At 41.6% G+C, this 28000-nt stretch overlaps 1 protein-coding gene across 1 annotated transcript; it reads right to left on the bottom strand.

The window, feature by feature from the left end:
* Position 1: 1 nt before the first annotated feature.
* alpi.1 (alkaline phosphatase, intestinal, tandem duplicate 1) lies at positions 2 to 27970 on the bottom strand. The gene is made up of 11 exons (XM_036985429.1): positions 27790 to 27970; positions 27020 to 27145; positions 25126 to 25241; positions 21340 to 21514; positions 13909 to 14081; positions 12629 to 12763; positions 9650 to 9725; positions 8898 to 9032; positions 7233 to 7424; positions 6928 to 7044; positions 2 to 4921 (listed from the first exon to the last, which is right to left on the bottom strand). Exons 1-11 carry the CDS (start codon positions 27884 to 27886, stop codon positions 4650 to 4652), a joined length of 1614 nt encoding a protein of 537 aa, XP_036841324.1. The 5' UTR covers positions 27887 to 27970; the 3' UTR covers positions 2 to 4649.
* Positions 27971 to 28000: the final 30 nt, after the last annotated feature.

Below are 28000 nucleotides of genomic sequence, written 5' to 3'. Positions count from 1 at the left end.
GATCCAGAGAGAGGGAGAACAAACAGATCCAGAGAGAGAGGGACAACAAACAGATCCAGAGAGAGAGGGAGAACAAACAGATCCAGAGAGAGAGGGAGAACAAACAGATCCAGAGAGAGAAAGTAGCCAAGCCGCTGCAGCAACTCCTTCCAGAAATGAAAGCGATTTAATTGACAAAGACACTGGGCCCAGACAAAGCTGGATAGCTGGATAGCCACCAACACAAAAGTTTTGGTACTCAGAAAAGGGCATTTCAGCAATGCTGGTTTGAGAAATACAATCGTGCAGAGTCCTCTGTCCACAAAAACACAGCTTTCTGCTTTCCATCTAGAGTTTTTTGGCAAAAACATTCAATTTGATTCTTTTGTCAGTAATGGCTGCAAAAATTGGAAAAAAAGCTTTGTTTATCTTCGGTAAACATGAAATGGCACAAACACAGAGACAGTGTTGTGGCATGGGAAAGCTACCAGGCAACTAGCAGTCATCGGAACATTGCTCAGATTTGAACATGTGCCCATGCTAGTGATATTGCAGAGAGAAGGGAGTATCTGAGGAGAATTGTTGCGGTCACCTCAATGTTAGGAGGACAGGGACTCTCTTTCCGTGCCAATGATGAATCTAGTGAAAGCACAAATAGAGGGAACTTTTTTGAATGTATGGAGCTTTTGAAGGAGTTTGATCCTTTCCTGTAAAGGTACAATACTCCATCAAATGCGATGTATGTCTCTCCAGAATCTCAGAATGACATGATCGAATGCTGTGCTCAAGAGATTATGGACACCATGGTCTCTGAGATGTCAAAATCTGGAATGTATACCATTATGGCGGATGAGACCAGGGATGGGCAGTCTGAACAGTTTTCTCTGTGTGTTAGATATGTGACAGAGGGGACAGTTAAGGAGCGTTTACTAGCACTAGCAGAAATCAAGTCATTTGATGCCAAATCGATAGCAGATGAGTTGCAACAGCAACTCCAAATGAGAGGTGGTAGCAGGCGTAAAGTGCGTTGCACAGACCTATGATGGTGCAGCTGTCATGAGTGGATCCAAAGGAGGTGTGCAAGCACATTTCAGAGTGCTGCATCCGGAGGCAATTCATGTACATTGCTATGCTCATGAGATTCATCTGGTGTTGTGTCATACTTGCAGGGCTATTTCAGAGGCTGCTGAATTTTTCAGTTTCTTGGAGAACGTGTATTCGTTTTTCAGTACATCCCTAGTTAACCACCACAAGTTCAAAGAAGCTCAGTCCAAACTTGGAATAGCATCAGCTGAACTTGAACAGCACTCAAACACTCGCTGGGCATGCCAGCTGAGGTCCATAAATGCAGTCCTGGACACATTAACCTGCTATTTGTGATTGTCTATCTGCCATTGGATCCCCCATGGCTGTCGGTCTGAGAGCAAAGCTTCATCAGTTCTCCACTGTGTATTTGCTACTGATGTTTCAGTCCCTTCTTTCTATAACTGAGGGACGGCACACGTTCCTCCAGAAAGAGACAGTAGACCTGGCAGAAGCTTGTTTCGGCAAACAAGCTGTATGTGACACACTGATAGGCAAACGCACAGATGCATTCGCCACAGAACCAAAGCACTCTGTGAAATTCATAATATTCCAGGAGGCCGATGCAGCAAGAAAGCACAAACAAAGGAAAATGGGAGATTTTGTGGTGGAGACCTCCTTGGGGTTAGACACAGAATTGACATGTTCCTAAACAATGAAAACAGAGTTGTTGCTCCCCTGCTTGGACAGGATGGTTTGTGAGCTTGACCAGCGATTCTTGACTGTAGATGCAGGTCTGCTCGAAGACATACAGGCATGCAGCCCCAACTCAAAACACTTCCTAGATACATCATGCTTAACTGAGTTTGCCAAGCAGTATTGATGTTAAAACAGAAGAGATGTTGGTGGCCAGAAACTTTTTTGCCTGGAAAAGAGAGGCTGGATGTCCTCCCAAAGATATGCTTGCTGGGCATAACCTCCTGGAGTATCATGTGTTTCATTCATTCAGGTTGCCCTCACAGTTCCAGTGAGAAGCTGCTCTGGTGAAAGGTCTTTTAGCGCACTGTGCCGGCTGTACTCCTGGTTGCGTAAGACACTGGGTCAGAAAAGGCTTGCAAGTCTTGCAGCCATGTCCAATGAGGGTGAAGTGCTTGGGGCACTAAGCCACAATAGTGTAATTGACCACTTTGCCACCTTTAAAAATAGGAGGTACACTTTGATGCGTCCAACCACAAAATAAGCATCGAAAGAGAGAAGCAGGAGGAGAAGTTCTTTAATATAGGTTGTAATATTTGTTTGGGATCTTATACCTTTATCAGATTTTATTCCTAATAATTTTCCAGTTTTTAAAATCGTATTATGCTCATTAGTTGAATGTAGTTTTGCCCCATTGTGCCCCGTTTTGCCCCATTGTGCCCCGTTTTGCCCCATTGTGCATGATACTGTTTAAGAAGTTCCATGTGTCTGAATTATTGGGTTCATTTTGAGCAACAATTTTTTTTTTTTTTTTTCTAATGGTATAATATGACCTGCATGTCTTCACATTTCTCTCTCTCTCTCTCTCTCTCTCTCTCTCTCTCTCTCTCTCTCTCTCAAAATAACACCCAGAAAGTATTTTGGCTAGTATTCTGGCTAGCCATGTTTGTGCCTTTTGTTGGTGTTGGATGGATGGGGACAGAGTGGACTTTAATTTCTTTATTTGGTTAGAATTTAAGTAAGTTATATTAGATCAGTGTCTAACACAAACTATGAGACAGGTATACTTTTAGCCAACCAAAAATAACCTTATTTTGATCGATTTTACACCCGTTGTTACTCTAAAAATACATGATGATTTTGGGGGCTTTAAAACCAATCCTGGGGGAGTATGCCCAGACCCCCCTAAAAGAGGCTTAGCCCCCCTATCCATGAATCTCTAGTGACATCCCTGCTGGGACCCTTTGGATGACAAATCAGAGGAAGATTTTAAAAAAGTAAGTGAATATTTCATCTCCATTTGTGAATTTATGAAACCTGTGCCGGTGGTCAAACAATTGCATGGCATGCTTTCTCTTTAATAGCTACTGTAAATCGGAACCGGACAGTGCAGTTACATTAACAATCATTTAAGCTTTCAACCGATATAAGACACTTGTATGTACCTCAATGTTAAATATCCATCATTTGTATGATTATTTATTTGAATTGCGCGCCCTTCAGTTTCACCGGAAGTTGTCCATCTAGCGGGACGCCCAGGCTTGACCTGTGTCTGGGATACCTGACCATACTGCTTAAAGGGGAATGGAAACACTTTAGGAAATACATCTAAGCAACGACATGTATTTAATCCACTAATACTAAACATGTGGATTTAACATAAAAACATCTCTATATTTAGTATTTAGGTTTATTTGAGCTATGGTCAGCTCCATTTTAAATTGCCGTAGTAACAATTTAGATACGTGACCATACTACTTAAGCCACTACATCTTCTTTAGTTACCAGTCATCTTATTGTCTTAGTCCAGCTATAGTGATCGCAAATAAAATTTACAGACCCCATCTCTTTGGAGTTTATAGTAAGACCTACTTCTACTAGGAAATAGATCTTGGATCTTACCAAATACAATATACAGACCCCATCTCTTTGGAGTTTATAGTAAGGCCTACTTCTACTAGGAAATACATCTTGGTGACATTCCAGGTTTCCCTTTTTCCAGTTTCACTACAAACCACATTAATAGTGTACACACTAAAACATGAGGGTTCCTCAAGGGGTTCTTTGGGATTTGTGATGGTTATAAGTGGAACCGTAATGACTCCAATAACCCTTTGAGCTCTTCAATGGTTCTTTACAGGATTCTTTGCTCTTTTAGTGGCTTGTGTGAATATTTTGGACCGTGGTTTTAGTCATAGCTCTTTTAGTGCCTGGTGAATATTTTGGACTGTGGTTTTAGTCATAGCTCTTTTTGTGCAACCGTGAGTAAGAGTGTAATTCCAGTTTATCTAATGTGTCGTGTTATTCTGTTACATATTATATATGACTGTGGCCGGTGACGGTGTCTTGTGAAAGACTCGCGTATGACCTTGTGTCAATTGTGAACGGTTGACTAAATCAATCAGCGCTTCTCAATTCTCTCCTCGGGGACTCCCGGTTGTTCCAGAGGTAGCTCACTTGATTCTACTTGTCAAGTAACACAATGATAACACAGATGGAATTTTAACAATATAAAATGGCCGACCAGATTAAAAGACCCTTTAGGTTTCTTCAAAAGGATCTACAAAGAACCTTTCGGATTGTGAAAGGTTAGTTATAGAACCATTCTCCATAAAGGTTCTATAAAGAACCATAAAAAAGGGTTCTTTATAGTCCCAAACAGGGTTGTGTAAGCATAGCGGAACCCTGTTTTGGTGCTATGTAGAATCTTTCTTAACGGTTCTTTATAGAACCTTAAGAAAATTATCTTTATAGCACCTTACATGTTCCATTTAGAACCTTATGAGGATGGTTAGAAATTGCTGCAGTGCAATATGACGTAGCAATCTAGACACTTCTCCAAAATAGACAACCTAGAACTATCCCGTTTCCACCATCTCCGGCACAACTTTTATGGACCGGTAACTGTCCTAATATGGACACTGTACCCATGATGGTCGGATTGTGTGTCGTCATCTGAACAGGATCCAGAGGAGGCTAGCCAGACAGAGAAGCAGCCCAGAGAGGGTGTGTGTGTGTCCGGTTGAGGCGGGCAGATGTGGTGGGCAGTCCGTGTAGGGTGGGATGCAGGCTGCGTAGGCCATGGCGTGGGCGATATAGTTCTGCTCTTTGACCCCGTGAAAGAGGTGGGCCATGGGGCCTTTGGCGTAGATGGCCACGTCCTCCCCGCCGTGGGTCTCAGAGTCCAGAGGGACTGCAGCCTGCTGCATGTACTCTTCATCGTCTGAGAACCAGAGAGGTAGTGGTTAAAGGCCAATTTGTCTACATGTTTATAAACACATACACTGCACCTTAGCCCTGGGCTAAGAGCCTCCTGGGAGCCTGAGCTAAGGGAGATTTTAGCCCGGGGCTAAGCGAGTGTTTACACTTGAACATTGTAAGTGGGCTAGCACCAACGTTAGCCCAGGGCTAGCTGGCCCTGCTCCGGAGCAGGGTTAGCACCGACTTTTTGAAGTTAGCCCCAGAAACACAGTGCCAAAATAGCCAGTGTGAAACGGGGACAATAACCACGCCTAGACTGCTCACTGTCCAATCACAAAAGCTGCACTGTCACTTAATTTACATATGCTGGTGATGCCTGTAATGTGTTGTGCATTTTATTTTTTATAAGTAAGTCCATACTATTTAATTCTTCTAGGACAAAAAAACAAAGTACTGTCATCAATGCAAAATCATTGTTTGCTATGGCTAACAAAAAATGGTTGCTATGGCTAACAAAAAATGGTTGCTATGCAGGCGGGCTAACATCTTCTCATGTAGCCAACTAAAGCTAATGTTGGTCCCCTGGCAGGGATAGAATGTTGGTCCCCTGGCAGGGATAGAATGTTGGTCCCCTGGCAGGAATAGAATGTTGGTCGCTTGGCAGGGATAGAATGTTCGTCCCCTGGCAGGGATAGAATGTTGGTCCCCTGGCAGGGATAGAATGTTGGTCGCTTGGCAGGGATAGAATGTTGGGCCCCTGGCAGGGATAGAATGTTCGTCCCCTGGCAGGGATAGAATGTTGGTCCCCTGGCAGGGATAGAATGTTGGTCGCTTGGCAGGGATAGAATGTTGGGCCCCTGACAGGGATAGAATGTTCGTCCCCTGGAAGGGATAGAATGTTGATCCCCTGGCAGGGATAGAATGTTGGTCGTGTGGCAGGGATAGAATGTTGGTCCCCTGGCAGGGATAGAATGTTGGTCCCCTGGAAGGGATAGAATGTTGATCCCCTGGCAGGGATAGAATGTTGGTCCCCTGGCAGGCAGGGATAGAATGTTGGGCCCCTGGCAGGGATAGAATGTTGATCCCCTGGCAGGGATAGAATGTTGGTCCCCTGGAAGGGATAGAATGTTGATCCCCTGGCAGGGATAGAATGTTGGTCGCGTGGCAGGGATAGAATGTTTGGCCATAATGACCATCGTTATGTTTGGAGGAACAAGGGGGAGTCTTGCAAGCCGAAGAACACCATCCCAACCGTGAAGCACTGGGGGTGGCAGCATCATGTTGTGTGGGTGCTTTGCTGTAGGAGGGACTGTTGCACTTCACAAAATAGATGGCATCATGAGGAAAGAAAATTATGTGGATATATTGAAGCAACATCTCAAGACATCAGTTAAAGTTAAAGCTTGGTTGCAAATAGGTCTTCCAAATGGACAATGACTCCAAGCATACTTCCAAAGTTGTGGAAACATGGCTTAAGGACAACAAAGTCATGGTATTGGAGTGGCCATCACAAAGCCCTGACCTCAATCCTATAGAAAATTGGTGGGCAGAACTGAATAAGCTTGTGTGAGCAAGGAGGCCTACAAACCTGACTCAGTTACCAGCTCTGTCAGGAGGAATGGGCCAAAATTCACCCAATTTATTGAAGCTTGTGGAAGGCTACCTGAAACATTTGACCCAAGTCAAGCAATTTAAAGGCAATGCTACCAAATACTAATTGAGTGTATGTGAACTTCTGACCCACTGGGAATGTGATGAAAGAAATAAAAATGGAAATAAATCATTATCTCTACTATTATTCTGACATTTCACATTCTTAAAATAAAGTGGTGATCCTAACTGACCTAAGACAGGTAATATTTACTAGGATTAAATGTCAGGAATTGTGAAAAACTGAGTTTAAATGTATTTGGCTAAGGTGTATGTAAGCTTCTGACTTCAACTGTATGTACATGCATGTACATCTGTACACACACAAACACACACACACACACACACGTATTACTTTAATAGTTGTAGTACACTTACAGTAATCCACCAGTGTGATGTTTCCTCTCGTTCCATTCACATGTACATAACCAGGACCGTTGGCATACAGGATGCTAGTGAATGGCATCCTATCATCTGCCTTCTTGTGTGCCAAACCTGACACAAATGGTTGACATAACATGACGGTGAACATTACATTATGTGCTGGACACAAAAATATATGACATTGCACCCTTACAGGACGGTGTACATTGTAGGACATCCTTGCGATCCTTGAGGATCTCCTATAATATACACGGTACTATCTGTAACAAACATGGGACTACGACTGTTTTGGGTCGTACCAAAAATGGGGTTTCCGCGGGGGGTGTTTCCTCCGAAGGTGAAGACGTGGGAGTGGTCTGCGGTTACGACAGTGAGGGTGTCTGATTCTCTGGTGAGCCGGGAGGCTCGTTGCACCGCCCGGTCAAACATCACAGTCTCAGTCAGCGCCAGCTTGGCAATGCCATCATGGTGCCCGTGGTCAATTCTCCCTCGTAAAACAAGAACAACACAACACAACTCAGACCGAGTTGATGATCGACTCAAGAAGGGGGAGACCTTAAGACTGAGGGTGTGCTAAAAATGTACTTATTTCTACTCCTTTATCATTGAATCCTAACTTGAGATCCTCACAACTGTTACAAATGCACAACCACAGCTGTCAATACAACCACAGCTGTCAAGACAACCACAGCTGTCAATACAATCAGAGCTGTCAATACATGCTGTCAGTAATTGCTGTCAAAAATTACAATATCATAAATGCAAAACAGGATGCAGCCTGTGTAAAAAAGAAATATATTCGCAGTTCTTGTTGTATATATAATAGTAGCCCATGCTACAGTATGTGTTTAAATGAAGGTACTCATCTTTTACAAAGAATCTTTTACAAAGAGGAAGTAGCCTTTGGGTTTTAAATAAAGGTACTCATCTTCTACAAAGAGGAAGTAGCCTTTGGGTTTTAAATAAAGGTACTCATCTTCTACAAAGAGGAAGTAGCCTTTGGGTTTTAAATAAAGGTACTCATCTTCTACAAAGAGGAAGTAGCCTTTGGGTTTTAAATAAAGGTACTCATCTTTTACAAAGAGGAAGTAGCCTTTGGGTTTTAAATAAAGGTACTCATCTTCTACAAATAATATTTTACAAAGAGGAAGTAGCCTTTGGGTTTTAAATAAAGGTACTCATCTTCTACAAAGAGGAAGTAGCCTTTGGGTTTTAAATAAAGGTACTCATCTTCTACAAAGAGGAAGTAGCCTTTGGGTTTTAAATAAAGGTACTCATCTTCTACAAAGAGGAAGTAGCCGTTGGGTTTTAAATGAAGGTACTCATCTTCTACAAATAATATTTTACAAAGAGGAAGTAGACTTTGGGTTTTAAATAAAGGTACTCATCTTCTACAAAGAGGAAGTAGCCTTTGGGTTTTAAATAAAGGTACTCATCTTCTACAAAGAGGAAGTAGCCGTTGGGTTTTAAATAAAGGTACTCATCTTCTACAAAGAGGAAGTAGCCTTTGGGTTTTAAATAAAGGTACTAATTTTCTACAAAGAGGAAGTAGCCTTTGGGTTTTAAATAAAGGTACTCATCTTCTACAAAGAGGAAGTAGTCTTTGGGTTTTAAATAAAGGTACTCATTTTCTACAAAGAGGAAGTAGCCTTTGGGTTTTAAATAAAGGTACTCATTTTCTACAAAGAGGAAGTAGCCTTTGGGTTTTAAATAAAGGTACTCATTTTCTACAAAGAGGAAGTAGCCTTTGGGTTTTAAATAAAGGTACTCATCTTCTACAAAGAGGAAGTAGCCTTTGGGTTTTAAATAAAGGTACTCATTTTCTACAAAGAGGAAGTAGCCTTTGGGTTTTAAATAAAGGTACTCATTTTCTACAAAGAGGAAGTAGCCTTTGGGTTTTAAATAAAGGTACTCATTTTCTACAAAGAGGAAGTAGCCTTTGGGTTTTAAATAAAGGTACTCATCTTCTACAAAGAGGAAGTAGCCTTTGGGGTTCTTGCTGAGGATCTGAATGGCTTTCTCTGTCATCTCGACGATGGACGGGTCACGTGTGGCATTCCGGAAAACCTCAAACCGCATGTCCTTTGGCTCAAAGAGACCTGCCGCCACAAGAAGGAAAGAGAGAGGGAGGAAGAAAGTAATAAAAGAGAGAACACAATGTTGGGAACGTAGTTCACCTATTGGTAACAGTTAATGACAGAAGTACGTTTTTCCTGGTGAAGAAAAACTCAAGCCCCCCCCGTGTACGTCATCCATATTAGGAAATCATCAATTCTCAGACAAAACTTCAGTGACAGTCTTATCATTCATTACTTAGTCAATAGAATGGCATGGTATATAGTATATAACACCAACACCTGATAAACATTCATATACACTAGCGGCTAAGGGAATGTTTGTGAGTGTGTATGATAGTCCGTGTGGCTGTGTGCATATGGGTGTGACGTAGAGGAGGCTGGTGGGAGGAGCTATAGGAAGACGTTTGTAATGGCTGGAATGGAGAGAAAAAAAAGACATAACGGTATAAAGCATATCAAACATATGGAAACCATGGAAACCACGTTTGACTCCGTTCCATTGATTCCATTCCAGACGTTACATCCTCCTATAGCTCCTCCCACCAGCCGCCTCTGTGTGTGTGTGTGTGTGTGTGCGTGCGTGCGTATCTGTGTGCCCATTTACACAGAATGTTGATTTTTTTTTTCAAACAACCTACCCAGGAGACGGTCAGTAGTCTTTACATTAATCTCGTCAAACTGCTTCCTGTGCCAAACATACTGGGAACTCTTGTGCTGAAACACAGACATCACAGAGGACACAGTTTGATTCATAGCTTTACATTGACGTCATGCGGTAACGCAACATCAATTACACCTAACAATTTCACTGGCAATTAAGTAGTAAATAAATACAGCCCTAAGCTGTAAATTACGCCTGGCTCATGTTCAGCGGGTAACAAATGGTAGAAAAACAGACTGGAAACAGGATATCAACCTGGACTTAGTCACTGTTACTAGCCGGCTACCACCTGGTACTCAATCCTGCACCTTAGAGACTGCTGCCCTATGTACATAGACATGGAACACTGGTCCCCTTTAATAACGGAACACTGGTCACTTTAATAATGGAACACTGGTCCCTTTTAATATTGGAACACTGGTCCCTTTTAATAATGGAACACTGGTCACTTTAATAACGGAACACTGGTCCCTTTTAATATTGGAACACTGGTCCCTTTTAATAATGGAACACTGGTCACTTTAATAATGGAACACTGGTCCCTTTTAATATTGGAACACTGGTCCCTTTTAATAATGGAACACTGGTCACTTTAATAATGGAACACTGGTCCCTTTTAATAATGGAACACTGGTCACTTTAATAATGGAACACTGGTCACTAATAATGTTTGCGTACTGTTTTACCCATTCCATATGTATGATACTGTATTCTAGTCATGGCTCATCTTATTTAACTACTGCTGTACACACCTTTTCTATTCATATACTGTTCATACTCTCTATACACACCATGCCTGCAGAAAATATCCATACCCCTTGACTTACTCCATATTTTGTTGTGTTACAGGCTGTGTGTACAAAGTGAAACATAGATAAATATCTCATTTACATCAGTATTCACCACCACTGAGTCAATACATCTAAGAATCACCTTTGGCAGTGAATACAGCTGAGTCTTTCAGGGTAAGTCTGTAAGAGCTTTGCACATCTGGATTGAACAATATTTGCATGCTCTGTCAAGTCAGTTGTTGATCATTGCTAGACAGCCATTTTCAAGTCTTGCCATAGATTTTCAAGCCGATTTAAGTCAAAACTGTAACTGGGCCTCTCAGAACCTTCAATGTCGTCATGGTAAGAAACTCCAGTGTATATTTGGCCTTGTGTTTTAGGTTATTGTCCTGATGAAAGGTGAGTTTGTCTCCCAGTGTTTGTTGGAAAGCAGACTGAACCAAGTTTTCCTCTATGATTTTTCCTGTGCTCAGCTCTATTCATTTTCTTTTCATCCTAAAAAACTCCCTCCATGTGCCGATGACAAGCATACCCATAACATGATGCAGCCATCACCATGCTTGACAATATGAAGAGTGGTACTCTGTGATGAGTTGTTTTGAATTTGCCCCAACATAAAGCTTTGTATTCAGGACATTTCTTTGCCACCTTTTTTGCAGTAGTACTTTATTGTCTTGTTGCAAGCAGGCTGCATGTTTTGTAATATTCATTCTTTTCACTCTGTCAATAAGGTTAGTATCGTGGAGTAACTACAATGTTGTTGATCCATCCTCAGTTTTATCCTGTCGCAGCCAATAAACTCTGTTTTAAAGTCACCATGGTGAAATCCCTGAGTGGTTTCCTTCCTCTCTGGCAACTGAGTTGGGAAGGATGCCTGTATCTTTGTAGTGATTGATACACCATCTAAATTGTAATTAATAACTCCACCATGCTCAAAGGCTTAAACACATTTTTTTCTCCTGAACTTATTTAGGCTTACCATAACAAAGGGGTTGAATACTGATTGACTCAAGACATTTCAGCTTTTCATTTTTAATTAATTGTAAGAAAATTCTGAAAACATAATTCCACTTTGGCCTTATGGGGTATTGTAGGTAGGCCAATGTCACAAAATCTAAATTTAACCAATTTTAAATGCAGGCTGTAATACAGCAAAACGTGGAAAAAGTCAAGGGTGTGAATACTTTCAGAATGCACTATATATTGATATTCCCGACTCTGAAATTGCTCGTTCTGATATTTATTAATGTCTTTATTTACATTTTTGGGATTTGCGGTATTATTTTGCATTGTTAGGTATTACTACACTGTTGGAGATAAAAAATAAATAAAAAACACAATCATTCCACTGCACCTGCGATAACATCTGCAAAATATGTGTACGTGACCAATAAAATTAGTAATACTCATTTAAGTTTTCCATTGCAAAAAAAAATCTGTTGCAATTAGTTTTACGTTGTGTGCTCAAATGAACATGACCATGAAAGTTATTTTGTCACTTTCATGAGGGAACTGGCTGAAGTTCTGTGGGGTTCAGCTTCCAGAACACTAACACAGTTCTGTGGAGTTCTAGCAGACAACAGGTTCCAGAACACTAACACAGTTCTGTGGAGTTCTAGCAGACAACAGGTTCCAGAACACTAACACAGTTCTGTTGTGTTCTAATAGACAACAGGTTCCAGAACACTAACACAGTTCTGTGGGGTTCTAGCAGACAACAGCTTCCAGAACACTAACACAGTTCTGTGGGGTTCTAACAGACAACAGGTTCCAGAACACTAACACATTTCTGTGGGGTTCTAGCAGACAACAGGTTCCAGAACACTAACACAGTTCTGTGGGGTTCTAACAGACAACAGCTTCCAGAACACTAACACAGTTCTGTGGGGTTCTAACAAACAACAGGTTCCAGAACACTAACACAGTTCTGTGGGGTTCTAACAGACAACAGGTTCCAGAACACTAACACATTTCTGTGGGGTTCTAGCAGACAACAGGTTCCAGAACACTAACACAGTTCTGTGGGGTTCTAAAAGACAACAGCTTCCAGAACGCTAACACAGTTCTGTGGGGTTCTAACAGACAACAGCTTCCACATTCTTAGGTGTAAAAGCTCATACAATATCCCCTCAATGTGACCAACAACAGACATTATCAATGTGTACCTGCTGGGCCTTCATCCAGACGTCAATGAGGTTCCTCTTATCTTTCCGATCCCCTTTCCGGGATGAGGAAGTGGGGTACTCAGGGTCTGGAGTTCCCTTTGGTGTCATATACATCCGCCCCCCACCCAGGATAACCTGATGCACCAGAAAGATACTTCATATTACTGTGTACATTCCACACACAGTAAGTAGTACAGTATGCCCCAATCCTGGTCCTGGGGACCTAAAGGTGTGCATATTTCAGTTTGTTTGCCCTTGAACTAACACACCTAAATCAAGTCAAATACTTGATGTTGATTACTGTTACCACAGGGGGAACTGCTTTCCCCAGATTGTGTTTTCTTTATTTTCTCTCCTCCTCCCTCTCCCAAATCAAATCAAATCAAATTGTATTAGGCACATGCGCCTAATACAACAGGTGTTTCACCTTACAGTGAAATGCTTACTTATAGCCTCTAACCGACAGTGCAGTTTACAAAAAAATACTCTCTCTGTCCTTGTTGAGTGCTAGGTCCCAAAACTAAAATCTGTCCTTGTTGAGTGCTTGGGCCCAAAACTAAAATCTGTCCTTGTTGAGTGCTAGGGCCCAAAACTAAAATCTGTCCTTGTTTGAGTGCTTGGGCCCAAAACTAAAATCTGTCCTTGTTTGAGTGCTAGGGCCCAAAACTAAAATATGTCGTTGTTTGAGTGCTAGGGCCCAAAACTAAAATCTGTCCTTGTTTGAGTGCTAGGGCCCAAAACTAAAATCTGTCCTTGTTTGAGTGCTAGGGCCCAAAACTAAAATCTGTCCTTGTTTGAGTGCTAGGGCCCAAAACTAAAATCTGTCCTTGTTTGAGTGCTAGGGCCCAAAACTAAAATCTGTCCTTGTTTGAGTGCTAGGGCCCAAAACTAAAATCTGCATGCCTTTGGGACTCTTCCCACTGGGCAAACCATTGGTTTGGATTAATGATGTTTCTACATCATTTCAACCAAAAAAAAGCCAATGTGATGACATTGAAACAACGTGGAAACATTTTTGTATTTAAAAAAAAAAAAAATCTACGTAAGGGAATTATGTTTTATTTTTTTTTCACTCAACGTTTAACCTAAATACAATGACATGGGTGAATTATTTAGTCAATTTCAATCAAAAAATCAAAAATAGACATTGAACGTTGATCTGACATCTGTGCCCAGTGGGTTAGGACCATGTTTGGGAAATACTGCAGTGAAAAGCAATGACATGAGATGATAGTACATACAGACTGTGATACCAATAAAAAGCCTTCATGGAGACTCACATCAATGTCAACGTTGGTCACCAGCTGTGTGGCAATATCGACACAGCCCTGTCGTCGGGCACTGGAGGGAATGTCAGCATCGCTGTACCAGCTGCGGCTCACTGAGTGGGCATAGGCGGCAGCAGGAGAGGCATGCTGTACACGAGTGGTGGTCACGATGCCCACTGACTTCCCTGGAACACATATCCCATTGACAAACATAGAGGTGTACATTGTCCATAATTAGGACACACTTCCACACCCTAGACATGCACACACTATTCACTGATAGACACAAAAAAAATCTATTAATTTGGACTCATCTATTAAATTATATTGAGGCAGGGTAGCCTAGCGGTTAGAGCATTAGACTAGTAACCGGAAGGTTGCAAGTTCAAACCCCTGAGCTGACAAGGTACAAATCCGTCGTTCTGCCCCTGAACAGGCAGTTAACCCACTGTTCCTAGGCCGTCATTGAAAATAAGAATTTGTTCTCAATTGACTTGCCTGGTGAAATAATACAAAACATTTTAGATAGACGCTCTTGTTCTTAGTGACTAACAAGAGCAACAGAATATTCACATAGTCGGCTCAGGGTTTGGAACTAGCAACCTTTGGTTACTAGCCAACCACTAGGCTACCTGCCGCTCACAAACTGATTTATTCTTGAGTCTACATCTACAGCCTACAGGTTACTATCAACTCAATGTCCACAGATGTCTGGGAAATTGCGTTTAAAAGTATTTTATTGTGTGCAGGTTGTTAATCTGTTTTGGAATGAATCCCGGCCGTAAATATAAGAATCAATGATTAACAAGTATAAGGGTTATGGGTCTTAAAGGCTCAATGCAGCCATTTTATATCAATATCAAATCATTTCTGTGTAACAATTAAGTACCTTACAGTAATAGATTTCCATTAAAATGGGCAAAAAATGCTTTTTTAGCAAAAAACTATTTCTCAAGCAAGAAATGTGCTACAACTGCCTGGGAGGGGTCTGAGTGGGGACGGGAAAAGGGAAAACTAGCTGCTATTGGCAGAGAGGTTTGGAACTCTTTTTGTTATTGGTCTATTAACCAATTTACCACATGGTGATGTCACCATGAAAAGCCGAAACTCCCACCCAAGCTAACCTGCTGATTAGAAGGTCCTGTGTCGATTTTATTTTCAAACAGCAACTATGAGGAATTTGTTCACAGTTTTACAGTGTTAGTTTCATCCGCTGTTGTAAAATATAATATAAAAAAATCTAATCAAATCAAATTTTATTTGTCACATACACATGGTTAGCAGATGTTAATGCGAGTGTAGCGAAATGCTTGTGCTTCTAGTTCCGACAATGCAGTAATAACAAGTAATCTAACTAACAATTCCAAAACTACTGTCTTGTACACAGTGTAAGGGGATAAAGAATATGTACATAAGGATATATGAATGAGTGATGGTACAGAGCAGCATAGGCAAGATACAGTAGATGGTATCGAGTACAGTATGTACAAATGAGATGAGTATGTAAACAAAGTGGCATAGTTTAAAGTGGCTAGTGATACATGTATTACATAAGGATACAGTCGATGATATAGGAAAAAAAACACAGGAAAAAAAATAATTTTGACTGCACTGGGCCTTTAAGGGTCACTTAATATCAGATGATCGTTTTACTCCCAAACACAGTAGATAATGAGTTGAGAACATTGCACTTTAGATAACCTTGCAATCCTATCATCCTCATCTATCTATCTATGGTGGAGTGTGTGAGGGTGTGGATACAAGATATATATAACGATAGTGAACCTTGACCATTTGTAAGCCCTGCCCCCTTTTGTTACTGCTGCTGCCTCAATCAACCGTTTCAATGACCCTTTAAAACTACTGGAGAACACCCCTCTCAATGAACTCAAACTGTGTTTTTGACAATGAAATCAAACAACAAACTACCCCTTGCTAATCTGGAGACGCTTTTTGTTGAACTGTCATTACAACCGCTTGATGGCAAAATTGGTCAAATAAACCTGGTAAAATGACGTTTGTAGTCTGGCTATGGGTCTTATAATGGCTCTGAATGCATTGTCAGCATGCAGTCAAAGCTAACAACCAATTTTGGAGCTAATTAGTAATCGAAAATCATATTTATTTATTTTTATTTTTAATTTGACCTTTATTTTACTAGGCAAGTCAGTTAAGAACAAATTCTTATTTACAATGACAGCCTAGGAACAGTGGGTTAACTGCCTTGTTCAGGTGCAGAACAACAGATTTGTACCTTGTCAGCTCGGGGGTTTGAACTTGCAACCACTAGGCTACCCTGCCGCCCCTACTGATGTCAACAGTAGATGAGAGTTGTATTCATAATATAACGTTGGCTAACATGCATTTGGAGAAAACAAGTTATATTAACTGACTAGCTAGCGTTAGCAATGGTGGTCAATGAGACACTGAGACTAAGACAAGACCAAGACTGAGAGCTAGCTAACCAGCTAACAAACAATGCAACTTCGCATCATTTTCTGGACAACCGAGAGTCGGAGTCGACTCCAAAAGCCCTGTCTAGGCAGCTAGGCGTAGGTTACTGATTATCCTTGAATATTTTGGTAAGTAGAGATTGTAAGAAGGCTCCATGTGTATTGCTAATCAATTACCCAGATCATTAGGGTGCAGGCACACACTAACTAGGGAAGTGGAATGAATGGGCTGCTGCACAGTCACTATGAGAGCTCTTTCTAGAGCGCCCAGTTAAATTGTGCATAATAGCATTTTTTTACTCTTTAAATGGTAATTAAGCTAGTGAGACACACAGTATATATAAAGTACCAGTCAAAGTTTGGACACACATACTCATTCAAGGGTTTTTCTTTGTTTTTACAATTTTCTACATTGTAGAACATCAACACTATGAAAGACATCAACACTATGAAATAACACTTATGGGATCATGTAGTATCCAAGAAAGTGTTAAACAATTTAAAATATATTTTAGATTCTTTAAAGTAGCCACCCTTTGTCTTGATGACAGCTTTGCACACTCTAAAACATTCTCTCAACCAGATTCACCTGGAATGCTTTTCTAACAGTCTTGAAGGAGTTCCCACATATGCTTTGTTGGCTGCATTTCAGTGGTAGAAAAAGTACTCAATTGTCAAACTTAAGTAAAAGTAAAGATACCTTATTAATGGAAAATGACACAAGTAAAAGTGAAAGTCACCCAGTAATATATTACTTGTGTAAAAGTATAAAAGTATTTAGTTTTAAATATACTTAAGTATCAAAAGTAAATGTAATTGCTAAAAACAGTTGTGTACAAAAGGCAATGTATAAATCATTTCCAATTCCTTATGTTAAGCAAACCAGACGGACTATCTATTTTAAAATGTTAAAAATATATATTTCCCTCTAAGCAGTCAAAATGTAATGAGAACTTTTAGGTGTCAGGAAAAATGTATGGAGTAAAAAGTACCTTATTTTCAATTAGGAATGTTGTGAAGTAAAAGTAAAACTTGTCAAAAATATAAATAATAAAGTACAGATACCTCCAAAACCTAATTAAGTAGTACTTTGAAATATTTTTACTTAAGTACTTTAAACCACTGCTGCTTTTCCTTCACTCTGCAGTCCAACTCATCCCAAACCATCTCAATTGGGTTGAAGTCGGGTGATTGTGGAGGCCAGATCATCTGACGCAGCACTCCATCACGCTCCATCCTGGTTAAATCTCCCTGACACAGCCTGAAAGTGTGTTTTGGGTCATGTTGAAAAACAAATGATAGTCTCACTAAGCGCAAACCAGATGGGATGACGTATCGCTGCAGAACGCCGTGGTATCCATGCAGGTTAAGTGTGCCTTGAATTCTAAATAAATCACTGACAGTGTAAACAGCAAAGCACCCGCACACCATCACACCTCCTCCTCCATGCTTTACGGTGGGAACCACACATGCGGAGATCATCCGTTCACCTACTCTGTGTCTCACAATATATAGATATTTTTGTTTTGTTTTGAAAAGCAGTTGGAAACAGAAATCACAAATTTGGACTCATCAGACCAAAGGACAGAGTTCCACCGGTCTAATGTCCATTGCTCATGTTTCTTGGCCCAAGCAAGTCTCTTCTTATTATTGGTGTCCTTTAGTAGTGGTTTCTTTGCCACAATTCGACCATGACGGCCTGATTCACACAGTCTCGTCTGAACAGTTGATGTTGAGATGTATCTGTTACTTGAACTCTGTGAAGCATTTATTTAGGCTGCAATTTCTGAGGCTGATAACTCTAATGAACTTATCCTCTGCAGCAGAGGTAACTCTGGGTCGTCCTTTTCTGTGGCGGTCCTCATGAGTGCCAGTTTCATCATTGCGCTTGATGGTTTTTGCTAACTGCACAAATTTTCCATATTGACTGACCTTCATGTCTGAAAGTAATGATGTACTGTCAATTCTCTTTGCTTTTTTGAGCTGTTCTTGCCATAATATGGACTTGATCATTTACCAAATAGGGCGATCTTCTATATACCACCCCTACCTTGTCACAACACAACTGATTGGCTCAAATGCATTAAGAGGGAAAAATTCCACAAATGTACTTTTAACAAGGCACACCTGCTAATTGAAATGCATTCCAGGTGACTACCTCATTAAGGTCGTTGAGATAATGCCAAGAGTGTGCAAAGCTGTCATCAAGGCAAGTATTGGCTACTTTGAATATTCTCATTTACAGAATACATTTTGATTTGTTTAACACCTTTTTGGTTACTACATGATTCCACATGTGTTATTTCATAGTTTTGATGTCTTCACTATTATTCTACAATGTAGAAAATAGTAAAAAATAAAGAAAATCCCTTGAATGAGTAGGTGTGTCCAAACATTTGACTGTTACTGTAATTGTGGCAATAATTTGTGGTTAACATACAGATAACTGCCAAAATAAAGGAAACACCAACATAAAGTGTCCTTATAGGGTCTTGGGCAACCACAAGCCAGAACAGCGTCATTGCACCTTGGCATAGATTCTACAAGTGTCTGGAACTCTATTGAAGAACTCATAGAGTGTCTGCAACTCTATTGAAGAACTCATAGAGTGTCTGGAACTCTATTGAAGAACTCAGAGTGTCTGGAACTCTATTGAAGAACTCAGAGTGTCTGGAACTCTATTGAAGAACTCAGAGTGTCTGGAACTCTATTGAAGAACTCAGAGTGTCTGGAACTCTATTGAAGAACTCAGAGTGTCTGGAACTCTATTGAAGAACTCAGAGTGTCTGGAACTCTATTGAAGAACTCAGAGTGTCTGGAACTCTATTGAAGGGATGCGACACCATTCTTCCACAATCAATTCCATCATTTGAATGTATTTTTTTAACGGTGGTGGAAAACGCTGTCTCAGGCACCGTTCCAGAATCTCCCATCAGTGTTAAATCGGGTGACTGAGACAGCAATGGCATATGGTTTACATTGTTTACATGCTCATCAAAGCATTCAGGTACCTCTCGTACCCTGTGGATGGGGGCATTGTCATCCTATAGGGACATAGCCATGGTAGACAAAATAATGAGCAGTTTTTTACTTGACCATGTGTGGAAGCCCCTGCTTTCAGTATATTGTACTTGGTATCTCTCATTTACTCAAGTGCTTCCTTTTTCTGGCAGTTACCTGTATACTGTCTTCATAGCCCTTTCCTGAAGTCAATGACCAAAAGCGGCCGCTTCAGCCTCATGTGTGAAATGTTACTATTATATTTTAGAAATTCATAATTAATAAAGATAAAATTATTATTTTTTTACTGCAAAAATGGTGTGTTTCTATGTCAAACAGTTTTGTTATATTTCAGTCTTCTGTGATGTATATGAAAGGTATTAATGGGATGCAAACTCTATATCTGACATGGTACAGGTATCTTATTTTTTTAAAGGCCATAACTATGTGTGTGAGGTGTATACTTTTGTTTCAAAGTAGATTTGTTTAAGACTACCAAGAAACACTCCATGTGACTCTGGTGGCAGGTAGCCTGGTGGTTAGGCGTGTTGAGCCAGTAATCAAAAGGTTGCTGGATCAAAGCCCCAAGCTGACAAGTTAAAACTCTGTTGTTCTACTCCTGAGCAAGGCAATTAGCCCCCTGTTCCCCACGCGCCAAAGATGTGAATGTCGATTAAGGCAGCATTCCGCCACTCTCTGATTGAGGCTTTGGGTTAAATGCAGAAGATGCATTCAGTTGTACAACTGACTAGATATCTCCTTTCTTTCCCCTTCATTTAGCCCACCGCAGTAAAAGGTTAAATTGAAAGTTACGGAGGTATAAATATCATACCATATCAGTAACTTTTTCACTCATCATTATTCACATTTTCTTCATGATTTTCCGTAACCGTGGTAGCATCCACATGATTGTAGAAGTGTTCAGAAACACATTATATTCTTCTTTACAATAAAAGTGACTCCGTAACGACACAGTACATTATTTACCATTAATTCTTATTGGGCATAAAATAATCTGAAACAAAAAGCAAAACGAACAGCAAATGCATCCAAACGAGTTTGTAAAATCACAAGCTTGATGTAATCATTGCCAAGAATATAGGACCAAATAAACTTTTGACCAAATAAACTTTTGACTACTTTGATGCACTGTAAGTGAATTCGTCCACATACTTATGACACGTTCAAATGGGGCGGACCAGATACATCAAGTGCATTCAATTCTAAAGGTCGCACAGATATGTATGAAAATTCCCTCAAATAAAAGGTGACATTCTGTACTGTCGCCTCATATTAAAACATCTGAAATCCAAAATGCCGGAGTATAGAGCCAAAGTGAAAGATGTTGCCTCACCGTCCAAGTAAATAAATGTATGAAGGGGAGTGTATATGTAGATAGTACATTTTATGTTTAGGTTTCAATATATCACAAACTGTTTCTGCACATTGGTCAGTGAATTGGAAACATTAAAACTGTACGTCTGTCTATTTACCAAAAGGGACTGACAGGAAGCAGCGACAGCATCATTTTCAACTTGTGTTTTCAATAGTATTCAACTTTAATCAGGTAAAAAAACTGCTGAATGAGTCCAAAAATGTGCTGAGATGAAGTACTTTTGATGATGTACCAGACATCGTCTAAACAGGTTTGCCATGCCTATGCTGACATTGCAGCTGTAGCTATTTCTATTTTTATCTCATTTTGGTCTAGTCTTGTCAAATTGGAGTCAGAATTGAGAGTGTTGACTCCAACGACTCCGATACTATAGCTACAAACACAAAACAGGTTAACGACAGTTGCTATCCACCGGAGCGTTGCGATTGGTTTTCCAAAATGTTGGGGCGGGACTTAGCGAAGGATCAATTGTGCAATGGAATGTGTATGGGGTGGCTGTGAATGGGTTGTGTAAGTGAGCATTTGTGTGTGTGTGTGTTTTTGTTTTTGCTTGTCTGTATAAAATGAGTGTGTATGTGTTGCGGTACACCATACCTTGGGCTTTGGCGCGATGTAGCACGGAGTACACTTCATTCCCAAACGTGGTGTTGCACTCGTAGGCCACTGCATTGGCGCTAAGGCCCACTGTTTTAGCGTTAGCCTTCACTCCGCAGTGGTACGCTGTAGCTGTGCTAGCGCTGTCTGCTACCTGCTTATCAACACTGTATGTCTGTATGGCACAAAACAAACACATACACACTCAAATGATAGCGATACATAAGTACTGGAACAACCTCTTCCCAACACCTTGGAACCTCGCCAAGAGGCTTGGAGCTCTTTGCGTAACAGCTAAGCTGCAATAGCTACAAAAGTCCAAAGTCCGAAGTCTCTTCTTGACTCTTAAACACTAGTTTATAAGATAGACTGCAAAGTTGTACGTTATCTTGAGTTGGGAATCTTAGGGAAACATTAAAAAAAAGGAAGGGTCATTGAGTCCCTGTAAACTACATTATTTTGGTTGCCATTCAGTGCACCTTATCTGATGAATGTGAGATACGGTACCTTGCGAAAGTATTCGGCCCCCTTGAACTTTGCGACCTTTTGCCACATTTCAGGCTTCAAACATAAAGATATAAAACTGTATTTTTTTGTGAAGAATCAACAACAAGTGGGACACAATCATGAAGTGGAACGCATTTATTGGATATTTCAAACTTTTTTAACAAATCAAAAACTGAAAAATTGGCCGTGCAAAATTATTCAGCCCCTTTACTTTCAGTGCAGCAAACTCTTTCCAGAAGTTCAGTGAGGATCTCTGAATGATCCAATGTTGACCTAAATGACTAATGATGATAAATACAATCCACCTGTGTGTAATCAAGTCTCCGTATAAATGCACCTGCACTGTGATAGTCTCAGAGGTCCGTTAAAAGCGCAGAGAGCATCATGAAGAACAAGGAACACACCAGGCAGGTCCGAGATACTGTTGTGAAGAAGTTTAAAGCCGGATTTGGATACGAAAAGATTTCCCAAGCTTTAAACATCCCAAGGAGCACTGTGCAAGCGATAATATTGAAATGGAAGGAGTATCAGACCACTGCAAATCTACCAAGACCTGGCCGTCCCTCTAAACTTTCAGCTCATACAAGGAGAAGACTGATCAGAGATGCAGCCAAGAGGCCCATGGTCACTCTGGATGAACTGCAGAGATCTACAGCTGAGGTGGGAGACTCTGTCCATAGGACAACAATCAGTCGTATATTGCACAAATCTGGCCTTTATGGAAGAGTGGCAAGAAGAAAGCCATTTCTTAAAGATATCCATAAAAAGTGTTGTTTAAAGTTTGCCACAAGCCACCTGGGAGACACACCAAACATGTGGAAGAAGGTGCTCTGGTCAGATGAAACCAAAATTGAACTTTTTGGCAACAATGCAATGGCGTAAAAGCAACACAGCTCATCACCTTTAACACACCATCCCCACTGTCAAACATGGTGGTGGCAGCATCATGGTTTGGGCCTGCTTTTCTTCTGCAGGGACAGGGAAGATGGATAAAATTGATGGGAAGATGGATGGAGCCAAATACAGGACCATTCTGGAAAAAAACCTGATGGAGTCTGCAAAAGACCTGAGACTGGGACGGAGATTTGTCTTCCAACAAGACAATGATCCAAAACATAAAGCAAAATCTACAATGGAATGGTTCAAAAATAAACATATCCAGGTGTTAGAATGGCCAAGTCAAAGTCCAGACCTGAATCCAATCGAGAATCTGTGGAAAGAACTGAAAACTGCTGTTCACAAATGCTCTCCATCCAACCTCACTGAGCTCGAGCTGTTTTGCAAGGAGGAATGGGAAAAAATGTCAGTCTCTCGATGTGCAAAACTGATTTTTTTATTTTTTATTTATTTCACCTTTATTTAACCAGGTAGGCTAGTTGAGAACAAGTTCTCATTTGCAACTGCGACCTGGCCAAGATAAGGCATAGCAGTGTGAGCAGACAACACAGAGTTACACATGGAGTAAACAATTAACAAGTCAATAACACAGTAGAAAACAAAGGGGGAGTCTATATACAATGTGTGCAAAAGGCATGAGGAGGTAGGCGAATAATTACAATTTTGCAGATTAACACTGGAGTGATAAATGATCAGATGGTCATGTACAGGTAGATATTGGTGTGCAAAAGAGCAGAAAAGTAAATAAATAAAAACAGTATGGGGATGAGGTAGGTGAAAATGGGTGGGCTATTTACCAATAGACTATGTACAGCTGCAGCGATCGGTTAGCTGCTCAGATAGCTGATGTTTGAAGTTGGTGAGGGAGATAAAAGTCTCCAACTTCAGCGATTTTTGCAATTCGTTCCAGTCACAGGCAGCAGAGTACTGGAACGAAAGGCGGCCAAATGAGGTGTTGGCTTTAGGGATGATCAGTGAGATACACCTGCTGGAGCGCGTGCTACGGATGGGTGTTGCCATCGTGACCAGTGAGCTGAGATAAGGCGGAGCTTTACCTAGCATGGACTTGTAGATGACCTGGAGCCAGTGGGTCTGGCGACGAATATGTAGCGAGGGCCAGCCGACTAGAGCATACAAGTCGCAGTGGTGGGTGGTATAAGGTGCTTTAGTGACAAAACGGATGGCACTGTGATAGACTGCATCCAGTTTGCTGAGTGTTGGAAGCCATTTTGTAGATGACATCGCCGAAGTTGAGGATCGGTAGGATAGTCAGTTTTACTAGGGTAAGCTTGGCGGCGTGAGTGAAGCAGGCTTTGTTGCGGAATAGAAAGCCGACTCTTGATTTGATTTTCGATTGGAGATGTTTGATATGAGTCTGGAAGGAGAGTTTGCAGTCTAGCCAGACACCTAGGTACTTATAGATGTCCACATATTCTAGGTCGGAACCATCCAGGGTGGTGATGCTAGTCGGGCATGACGGGTGCAGGCAGCGATCGGTTGAAAAGCATGCATTTGGTTTTACTAGCGTTTAAGAGCAGTTGGAGGCCACGGAAGGAGTGTTGTATGGCATTGAAGCTTGTTTGGAGGTTAGATAGCACAGTGTCCAATGACGGGCCGAAAGTATATAGAATGGTGTCGTCTGCGTAGAGGTGGATCAGGGAATCGCCCGCAGCAAGAGCAACATCATTGATGTATACAGAGAAAAGAGTCGGCCCGAGAATTGAACCCTGTGGCACCCCCATAGAGACTGCCAGAGGACCGGACAGCATGCCCTCCGATTTGACACACTGAACTCTGTCTGCAAAGTAATTGATGACATACCCCAAGCGACTTACAGCTGTAATCGCAGCAAAAGGTGGCGCTACAAAGTATTAACTTAAGGGGGCTGAATGATTGTGTCCCACTTGTCGTTGATTCTTCACAAAAAAATACAGTTTTATATCTTTATGTTTGAAGCCTGAAATGTGGCAAAAGGTCGCAAAGTTCAAGGGGGCCGAATAATTTCGCAAGGCACTGTAAGTTGGAAAGGACATCGAAATTCTTATCCAAATGTGTAGAATTCAATGGAAAATGAAAAGATTCTGGAATTATGTTTGGCTAACGTCTATCTGACCATAGACCTAAATTCCTGCTTTCACCACAATGGTTATGGTTGCATTTTCATTTTAAATGTCAAATTCAACTTAAGCTGTGTAACATTTTCTTACAACAACACCAAGAGGACTGTACTGAGCTGTAGTAGGGTGAAAAATGACAAGATACAACACGTCAAGAGAACAGAGCATGCAAAACATCTTCCTGAAATGAAACCAAGGACTGAGTGAATTGAATGGATGCATGGTGAGAGGTTTAGGGTGAGAATAGAGCAGGGTTCCATCCGACCTTAGAGAGCGCGAGGTACGGAAAGGTATCCATGGCGAGCACTGTCTCCTCTCCTGACCTTCCTTCCATCTGGCCCCTCAGGATGCGAGCCGCAGACACAGTGGACACACCCATTCCTGAGTGACCAATGAGATGACAATGATGTCATCCACCCTCATTAATGTGTTCTATGACCTAACACAACGTATTTCCTCATGTTTTTAATTGAGAAGCCTCTTATATTGATACAATTCTATTTATACTGAACAAAAATATAGACGCAACATACAACAATTTAAAAATATCTGAATTACAGTTCATATAAAGATGTAAATACATCAATGAGGCCCTAATTCATGGATTTGACATGACTGGGCAGGGGCGAAGCCACATATTGGCCTGGGAGGGCATAGGCCCACCCACTTGGAAGCCAGACCGACCCACTGGGGAGCCAGTCCCAGCCAATCATAATTAGTTTTTCCTTACAAAAGGGCTTTACTAAGAACCTTGGCGTGACCCTGGACAACACCCTGTCGTTCTCTGAAAACATCAAAACAGTGACTCGCTCCTGCAGGTTCATGCTCTACAACGTTCGTAGAGTACGACCCTACGTCAGACAGGAAACGGATCAGGTCCTAGTTCAGTCACTTGTCATCTCCCATCCGGACTACTGCAACTCGCTGTTGACTGGGCTCCCTGCGTGTGCCATCAAACCCCTGCGACTTATCCAGAACTCTGCATTCAAGCCTGGTGTTCAAACTTCCCATGTCACCCCACTTCTCTGCACACTCCACTGGCTTCCAGTCGAAGCTCGCATACACTATAAGTACCATGGTACTTGCCTACGGAACAGCAAGAGGAACTGCCCCTCCCTAACTTCAGGCTATGCTCAAACCCTACACCCCAACCCGAGCACTCCGTTCTGCCACCTCTGGTCTCTTGGCCCTCCCGCTCAGCCCAGTCCAAGCTCTTCTCTGTCCTATCACCCTTAATGGTGGAACCAGCTTCCCCTGAAGCTAGTACAACAGAGTCCCTGCCCATCTTCTGAAAACATCTGAAACCTCTTCAAAAAGTATCTTAAATAATCACCCCTCCCCCCCTCAGTTTGTAAACTGACACTTACATTACTCTTCATTTCAGACTAGTTCTGACTTTGCTAATGTCTACTTTATTGAGGAAATGTGTATATGCTGTGACTGTAATGTGCTTGTGATATGTGGATGTCTCACCTAGCTGTTTTAATTAAGATGAATGCACTAACTCTGGATAAGAGCGTCTGCTAAATGACTCAATTGGCAATGTAAATGACTCATGAAGAAAAAGAAGAAGGAGAAGAAGAAGAAGGAGAAGAAGGAGAAGAAGAGGAGAAGAAGAAGAACGAGGAGAAGAAGAAGAAGGAGAAGAAGGAGAAGAATAGGAAGAAGAAGAAGAAAGAGGAGAAGAAGAAGAAGAAGAAGAAGAAGAAGAAGAAGAAGAAGAAGAAGAAGAAGAAGAAGGAGAAGAAGGAGAAGAATAGGAAGAAGAAGAAGAAGAAAGAGGAGAAGAAGAAGAAGAAGAAGGAAGAGGGGAAGAAGAAGAAGAAGGAGAAGAAGAACTATCACAAAATAGACCTTTCATGCACAGTAGAAATTCTGTCAGCCAATGACAGAAACACAGAGACCTTGTGTCCCTCTAAGCGTGCATCCCAAAGCCGCTCTACTCTCTTTAAACCACATTCGTTGGATGCACGCCTGAGCCTCAATAACTACAATTCCAATTATTTATCCAACAGTATTCCTTCCAGTTTAACTCCTGTAATTGACAAAGAAATCCCTGTGCTAGATAGTAAAGTGGCTGTGCTCTGCAGTGCCAGATAATGCCGTGCTTTACATAAACACCATCTGGTTATCGTATGTCTATGGTTCTGCCTCTTTACCGTCCCCCAGGAAGAGGATGATGTTCTTGGCGCGGTGCACTCGGGGGCGGAGTCTCAGCGCGGCTTGGAGTGTCTCCTTGGCCTGAGCATTCCAATAGGCTGGGTCCCTCTCTTTCTCCAGCTCCTCTACATGAAAACAAAAACACAAAAGCACGTTACAGTTGAGACAACATTTTTCCTAGGGGACTTGGGTTCTGAGGAGGCATCAACAAGGATAAAACCAGTTAAGAAACACCTTGATGTCTCAGAATAGTGGCAGCAGTCCTGATGGTGTGAGGAAGACTGCACACAAAAACAACGGAAAGACAAACAGTCCATCCATCCCGTTGTGTCATAACAATTTACATAAGCTGGATCTGACACACACACACACACACACACACACACACACACACACACACACACACACACACACACACACTTTCTTTCTCTCCACTCACACACCTGACCACAATTACTTACGAACCACAGCTGAGGTTACCTGTGAGACGAACCAAGCCTAAGCTTACAAGTGAGATGACTTTAAAAATGTAATAAGAAAAGGAGAGCCTCACAGTCTAGGAGCTCAGATGCAATAATTTAATAACCACCGTTTTGACAGGCAAACTGTCGTCATCAGGGTAAAATACCTGTGAGACAAACCACGGCTGAGGTTAGCTGTGAGACTAACCACGGCTGAGGTTAGCTGTGAGCCCCATCCGCCCGTCCACTTAGACCACTGGTAAAATTACCGGCAGGGACAAAGCCACTGCTGGGTCCTGAATCCTCACCTTCAGCTGTGACAATACTCCCGGTAACGGCAAGCAGGAGAGAGGCCAGGAGGAGAGGGAGCAGCCTGAAGGCCCAGCGTTGTGGTGATGCCTGCATCACTGGCCTGGAGGATGGAAAAGCTGTCCCACCGACCCACACAGCACTCAGGAGGAGAGGAGAGTGTACCTCCTCAGACCTCCAGCCCAGCCTTTTAAAAGCTCAGGGTGTGCT

The sequence above is a fragment of the Oncorhynchus mykiss genome, chromosome 1 (assembly GCF_013265735.2).
Source record: "Oncorhynchus mykiss isolate Arlee chromosome 1, USDA_OmykA_1.1, whole genome shotgun sequence".
NCBI lineage: Eukaryota > Metazoa > Chordata > Actinopteri > Salmoniformes > Salmonidae > Oncorhynchus > Oncorhynchus mykiss.
The sequence above is the reverse complement of the archived record's forward strand: the minus strand, read 5'-3'. Positions and strand labels throughout refer to the sequence as shown.